The following is a 7,456-nucleotide window of genomic DNA, read 5'->3' as shown; positions in this document are numbered from 1 at the left end:
ACATTTGCTGTGAATAAATAAACTGAACTGAAGTGAGTCATGCTGTGGGGATTCATTTCTTCTTCAGGGACATGGCAGCTGGTCACAGTTTATGAGAAGAAATAATACCTAAGAGTGAGGTGGAGGTTCACCTTCCAGCAGGACAACGATCCTAAACATGCTGCCAGAACTAGAATGGAGGGTTTAGAACAAAGCATATTCACTTGTTAGGATGACCTAGAACTAAACCTAATTAAAAATATGAGGAAAGACTTAAAATGGATCTTTACAGACATTATTCATCCAGTCTGACAAAACTTGAGCTATTAAGAAGCACAGCTAGCTGGTAGCTGGTAGAGATAAACATCAACAATCTGGATAGAAGCAGAAGGTGTTTCTATAAAGTGTGGATGGACTCAGAGAGGATGAATAAAAATGTTCAGTACACTTCTCAGATTTTTATTTGTAAAGATCTTTGAAAACCCTGTACCATTTTCACTCCAAATAACAATTATAAAGTGATGAAGTCATTCCAAGCAAGAGCAATACATGTAATAATAAACTAACAGCTGATGAAGATTTGTGTTTTAAACTCATCTTTTCAGATTAAAACTGTCTTGTTAACATTCAAAAACCATCATGGAAACAACAATCAAGTTCATCCATATTAGATGTTAGGTTCTGACCTATGGAAACTCTTAGACTTTCTTTAGAGGCGAGCATCAAGACAGCTTCTGTTTACCGTCTCATCTCAGAGAACAGTTGTATGCATAGGTAGGCCGACAGCAAACATGCAAAAGCCTCCAAGCAACATGGAGGCAGAGTTGGAGCGTCACCTCAGAGATGAAGTGACGCAGTTATCTCTAACTGTGTTGGTACACTGTGGTTTTATAAGCTCCATCTGGATGTGTGCAGGTGCTCTCACCACATTAAAAAAGAACAGATCAAAAGAGAAAGTTTTAGATTATTTGTGTTTGTGAATCAAAGTTAGTGAAATGAACGCGTTCAGCTAAATGTGGACTTGGCGACACAGCGAAGCTAACTTGGTTTGTTATGACAAGCTGGACTTGGGCAGCTCCCACCTTGAGTTACTAGTAGTAGTTGCAGTGCATTATGGGACATATGCTTTGATTGATGTGAGCACTATATTGGTGGATTATTAATAATAAATGTAATGATATTATTCAACAGGCCACATATGATGGTTTGGCGAGGCGGATTACAATATAAGAAGCTGTCCAGAAAAATTAAATCCAGTTTCACTTCAGGGGCTTTAGTGCAGTTAACGAGGTTTGGGAATAAAAAATATTTTATATTTAAAGTAATTATTTGACCTAAAGCAAAATATTTATTTAACAGTAACTTGCAGCAAAAAGGAAGACTGAAGAAGAAGAAGAACTTAATCCTTAGAACAGATGAAGTTAAACTCCTCAGTATTATTTTTCTTTCTCCACTTATGTTCTCCTCTTGTCTCCATGGCTCCAGACATGTCACAGTCATCCATCGGTGCATCTGAGGCCCAGTTCTTATAGCTGACCACCTCATCACTGACCCAGAACCACAAATCCAGAGTGCAGGCGTAGTGCAGTCCCATCCAGACATGATCAGTCGAGGCGTTCTTGGCTTTCTCCTGGACCCATCTCTGCTCATTCTTGTTGGTGATGGTGACCAGGTCATGGTAGTGATATCTGCAGTAATATAAGGCATCCTCCCAGGTTTTATTTTCTTTGATAAGGATCACTTTATTTAAATTATCTAAAAAACAATAAACACACAAAACATCAGAACATCAGCTACATTCTGACTCAAAATTTGTTCATACAGGATTTTAAAAGATAAAGAAAAACGTTTGTGTCTGATTTTAGAATATTTCTATAAATCTATTATTTTAATGAGATCCATTTTAAATAGGACGTTTCAAATGTTATAGGAAATTATTTTACAAAATAAACAATATAAAAAATAAAATCAGGCACTTTTTCTCTTTCTAGAACAACAGTTATATTTAAAGATATTGTGTTATTTTAAAAGATCTTTAGTCAAAACTCACCATTATAACAGATGAAGGGTTTCTTCTGATCACAGCTGTCAGTTTTCCATCTGCCTTCGTTATTATTCTGACTCATGGCACATCGACCAGTGTTGAGTTGCTGATTGTTAAGATCATTTTTCCAGTGTCTGAAAGAGAAACTGCTTCCATCTGACCACCTCCAGGTGTCTCTGAACAGACCAAAGTATGGATCCTTGTCTGCAGATTTCATCACATTCTTCAGTTCTTCATCCTGTAGCTGCTTCAGTCCACTGATCAGGTCTGTGTGTTTCTCTCTGCAGTAACTCTGAGCTTCCTGCCAGGTCTTCATCTCTCTAATCAAGTGATATTTCTGTGTTCTATTAGTTTCTGTGGAGTAAACAGATAAACTCACGTCACATTTACTTTACATTATTTTAGTGTTTAGAGAAGAATACAAAACAAACCATCTAAAGAGTTCAGTTTGAATATACATAAAAATCATTGAGAAGTAGATCAATATTCTCACCATCGTAGCAGAGGAAATATCTGTCATGTTGACAACCAGTATCTGCCCATGTGAGATTTTTATACAGAAATCCACAGTTCTCAGATGTTGGATTTCCTTTATCAGTCGGTTCTCCTGTGTTCCAGTTTGTCTCACTTTCAATGAACTCCACTCCAGGCAGAGACCAGTACCATGTTCTGTTGACATCTTTTGGATCATACAGACCAATCCAAACATCCCTCTGACCTCCTGCTGAGATGTTGAGGAGTCTCTTCATGTCTCTCATCTTAGACACTGTGGCCAGGTCAGTGTGTTTCTCTCTGCAGTACTGCTGAGCTTCAGTCCAGTTCTTGTTCTCTTTAATGTAGAGATACTCATAGAGCTGACAGTCGCTGAAACAACACTGACCTGTAAACATAAAACATGTTGATGTATTTATCATTAAATTATGATCAGTTTTAACAACATGGGACGTCTCTCTCTCTCTCTTCGCTATCTGTCTCTGGACCAGATTTACTAAACATTTTTGCCTCTTAAACTGGACATCGTAGGCAGAAACAGCCCAGCGTCATTTACAAACATGCGCAATAAGATCAGAAGCGCAAACTAACACCGCTGTCCGGTTAACACGTTTCATTAATGTACAGAAGCCTATTGGGCTCAGCGCAAAGTTGTCAAATTCTGGGAGGAGTTGATGCAAATATGTTCATTAAACACAGGCAGTGTGAGTCACAAAAGCTGCAAATAATTGCGCTCATTGTTTGTCTGTCAGTGGTTTGCGTGTCCCAAAGGCAGCCGCAGTTTGCAACAATACTGCGCACAGATGACAGGTATGATTGCTCCTGCACCGCTGTGCTTCATCAGGTTTGGCTCCATCTCCATCAGAGCTGAGAGAGGAGACAGAAACTACAACAGAAGCAGAAAGTGAACACGGAGTGATCAAGGGATGGGAGGAGTCATCTGTGTCTCTGTGACGTCAGAAGGAAGCTGAATGTCTCCTAGGTTGATAACTGTGTTAAATATCCATCCCAAGTGTAGATATTATCTACTGATTTATTTATTTATATTATCTTTCTGTCTTTATTTTATACATTTATGTTTTTTCTTTTTTATTTGCCCTGCTATGCTGGGAGCTCACAAATCTGCTCTATTTTAAACTATTTTAAAAAGTGCAAATTACAGACAAATTGTACGTAATTACAGTTACTCAACTAAATATAATTCGTTACTTTCCACTCCTGCTGGCTTTAGTACATCTTTAGTACAAGTCAGAAATGTTTTCATTCGTTGCTGCACTTTCCTAGAGGCCTTTCTTTTTTATCTTTCAACGTTTCAGCGCCACCTTTACGTTTCATAGTTTCGCTGCTCCATCATCACAGCTAATGCTGACTTATTTATTGCTGCTTATGGCATCAGTGGTTAACAGGTAAAGTTCCGTGGAGGAAAGACGTGACGAGTTGGAGCCACAACACTACACATCTGTCTGCTGGATGCGAGAGAAAAACAGGAAGATTTAATTTATGTGGCACTATTAGGACGAGGATTCTCCGACTCAGTTATGAGTCTCAGAGACCTTTTGTTTTCGTAGGTTTTATGGGACCAAGTTTTCCTGATCGCCGCTGCTCTCTGTCAGCAGGTCGACCCTGTAGCGCTCGTTCATGTGTTCATAGGTCCACTCCGCGGCCACGCGCTGAGCAGAACTGCCTGATTGGAGGGAAGAGATGTAGAGAAATCCCCGGTAGTCCGGTATCCCAGCCCGCCCTTGATGGGACATTATATGTTATGAAATTTATTTTAATAAGTGTTCTTATATAAGTTTCTGTGTGACAAGGAGAGAGGTAACTGTAGTTCATTGATCATCAATGAGTGTATTGTGACAGAAACCAGTGAGTGTAGATGTGTTTTAGATCAACTTACCCATCAGAAAGAGCAGAATCAGACTCCACTGCATCTTTGTTGTCTGATGAATTATTTTCCTCCAACAGTTCGTCTCTGTTGGATGAAGAACATATTTAAACACTTCATATCAAGGTCTGAAAACCTGCAGCGCTCCATCCACTGAACAGAGAAACAATGCTGGGAGAGAAGAGGAGCTGAAGACAAACATTACCAAAAATAAAAATGCTGCTATGATGTTAGAAACTGAATATATATGAATTTATAAGTAAGATGGAAACTTAACTAGATACAATGAAAGGAGACTTACATTGAATTGTTTTTTACCTTGTTGAACTGGATGTTTTTTTCTTGCTGCTCTGCTGAAAACTGTCCTCAGTCAAATGTTGATGTGTTTCAGACACAGATCTCTAAATAACTGCTACATTTGAATATTTTATCATTTGAATATTCAAAGCAAACGAGTCCCATGTTTCCCATAAAAACTATTTATGAATAATAAAGGGGAAGGAAAAAACAACATCTACCTTCTTGGATGATAAATCATGTAATTCTACTTAAACACGTGTCTAAGAAAACTGTCTTTAGCACCACTTTATGTCACTGGTCAGAATACAGTTGAACAACATGATGTATTGTCTTTATATATGTGTTAGTACTTTATACAGATCAGAATTACTGCAGGGTCAGAAAAGCATCTATAGTTAAATGTTCTGATAAATCCACATTCAGGAGCTTTAAAGATGTTTGTGACTTCTAACAGTAAACAGTTTTTATCTGATTTATTTCCTTTAAACAACTTTATTTTCCAACTTTCATTCAACCATAGTCTACATTACATCTGTTAACTTCCAGGGTTTTTCCACAGTTATAACAATACAATCATTTTTGTTTGTTTAATCTTCTAAATCCTTTCTGAGTTGTTTGGATCCTCCGCCAACATCTCCACAGAACAGCAACCCAGCTTTATAAAGATAATAGTATTGGTTCTCTAATGGTTCTGGAGTGTGAGTGTATGTGGACTGTGTTTGTGTGACTTTTCCTCTGAGTTGCAGGTTTCCACCAGGGGGCGTGGCCAGGTAGGTTGCAGCGTTCACACCTGGCTGCAATTTCCTCATGTGTCCTTTGTGTTTCCTAGGATTTCCTCCTTGGAAGAACTTACTTTCCAAGGTACTGGATGGTTTGAGTTCCTTCCTCCTTCATAATAACCTACCTAGGTGTTTATCTGCTTCCATAGTTGTCATCTGTCGCCCCTGGTTCCTCAGTCGCTACCTGCCTCCCTCTTTTCAACGCTCTATTCAGGAAATCCTCTCATCCAACACAATAAAACTGCTGGCAGTGCAAGCAGCATGCTGACTGTTTGGCACAAAGAGGGCCTGATATAATTACTCTATTATTATCACATCTGGAGCACAGTGAGTCTTCCTCGGTCTCAGCTGTTAGCAACCAGAAAGATACACTTGGCCCAGAAGATCAGTTCAGATCAAAAAGATCCAACACTGCCAGGTTCTTCTGTTTGGTGTTAAAAACTACGCTTAAAGAGGTTTTTATCTCTTAGTTGTTCTGGTAAAGTTCTACAAAGACACACAAACACAAGAGGTGATCTTTGGCTAACAGTATTCAGGACTAATTCTGGAGCAGATCACTGATAAATGAATCTAAACAGACAGAAGGATGAAATCCACCTTCAGGTGAACGTCATGCTTTATGCTGAGCTGCTGCAGTTTAATATCTTTTAAAAGACATGATGTTCTCTAATTTATTGATTAAGGTGACTTGCTGTTAACTTTGACTGTAGTTAACACTAGAAGAGAGCTTCTAAATAAGTGGTAATCAATAATATATTAACTCCCGCCCCGAGTAGGAAGCTGTAATTACTGAAGGTTTGTTCTCCAGAACCTCTCTGCCCTTAATGTGTGTGTTTATATTGTGGGATCTGAAACCCAGGCTGGTTCTGTAGATCAGTGGTTTTCAATCCTGGTCCTCAGGACCCACTGTCCGGTCCTCAAGGGCCAGTGAAACTGTGTGAAAATGTGTAGGTAGAATGGATTTGAAATGAACTGCATCAATCTTGTAGGAAGAACCACATAGCCATAGTGAGATCATAGTCTGCTCCATTCAAACCTCCAGTGAATGAACAACAATCCTGGTGGGAAATGTTTCAGCTTTGCTGGTTAAAATCTGTTAACAAAAGCTTTAATGATCGTGTTTCTCTCTGCGTCTCCATGTGGACGCTGGAAGTGTTCATGTCTTCTTTGATGAAATATTTCCACTAAGATAAGCAGATTCTATCAGTTTATTTGAAAATCAGATCTCTGTAAAACACTGTGATATTCAGCATGGGTGGCTGGGTTTAAAAGCTGTGATTGCAAACAAAAACATTTCCTGCTGTGAAATGTAAAGTTAAAAGAAATTATGATCAGCAGAGGAGGAGATGACTAAAATAAAATGCTGGGGACATTCAGACAGTGAGAATTGTCTGGCATTCTCTGATTTTAAAGCTCTTCCTTTAATCAAAGTCCTTCCTTCCTAGCAAGAACGTTTTCTATGTACATTTCTACATACTTTAGACAGATGTGGTCCTGGTTCCTGCAAGGGGAAGAAAGCCTCCTGCAACAGGGAGAAAGCCTACCACAGAAAACATCCTTAGTTCCTAAAATGTTCCTGCAGTAGAAATCAACCATGAAGGTCGTCTCTCATCAGTTTTTTGTTTTACCACAAAACAAATGTAAATAAAGTGGAGAAAACAGAACAAACACACATCTTAAACTGTCATGAGTTTGGACAAGATCAATGGGTCAAAACACATCTTTGCAGTCAGATGAATTATTTTCCTCCAACAGTTTGTCTGTCAAATGAAGATCATCTTATTTGAAAATTTAAAGATTTTTTTGTCACTTGTTTCAGAAATTAAATCTCATGTTTTATACATTTTTTATGCAGAAATGTCAGGCATCTGAAAGGTTTGTTCATTTCCATCCACTCAATACTTGGTTGGGCCTCCTTTAACATGAATTACTGCATCAGTGCAGCTTGGCATGGAGGTGATCACGGTGTGGTTCTGC

At 38.7% G+C, this 7,456-nt stretch overlaps 2 protein-coding genes across 2 annotated transcripts; both read right to left on the bottom strand.

The window, feature by feature from the left end:
- Positions 1-856: 856 nt before the first annotated feature.
- On the bottom strand, positions 857-2,536 carry LOC124880913 (C-type mannose receptor 2-like). Its single transcript, XM_047386329.1, has 2 exons — positions 2,030-2,536; positions 857-1,734 (listed from the first exon to the last, which is right to left on the bottom strand). Exons 1-2 carry the CDS (start codon positions 2,337-2,339, stop codon positions 1,379-1,381), a joined length of 666 nt encoding a protein of 221 aa, XP_047242285.1. The 5' UTR covers positions 2,340-2,536; the 3' UTR covers positions 857-1,378.
- LOC124880345 (L-selectin-like) lies at positions 2,467-5,214 on the bottom strand. Its single transcript, XM_047385388.1, has 2 exons — positions 4,413-5,214; positions 2,467-2,903 (listed from the first exon to the last, which is right to left on the bottom strand). The coding sequence occupies exons 1-2, from the start codon at positions 4,444-4,446 to the stop codon at positions 2,467-2,469; spliced, it is 471 nt and encodes a 156-aa protein (XP_047241344.1). The 5' UTR covers positions 4,447-5,214.
- Positions 5,215-7,456: the final 2,242 nt, after the last annotated feature.

The sequence above is a fragment of the Girardinichthys multiradiatus genome, chromosome 14, assembly GCF_021462225.1.
Source record: "Girardinichthys multiradiatus isolate DD_20200921_A chromosome 14, DD_fGirMul_XY1, whole genome shotgun sequence".
In the NCBI taxonomy this organism is placed as follows: domain Eukaryota; kingdom Metazoa; phylum Chordata; class Actinopteri; order Cyprinodontiformes; family Goodeidae; genus Girardinichthys; species Girardinichthys multiradiatus.
This window is presented reverse-complemented; position numbering and strand designations above follow the sequence as displayed.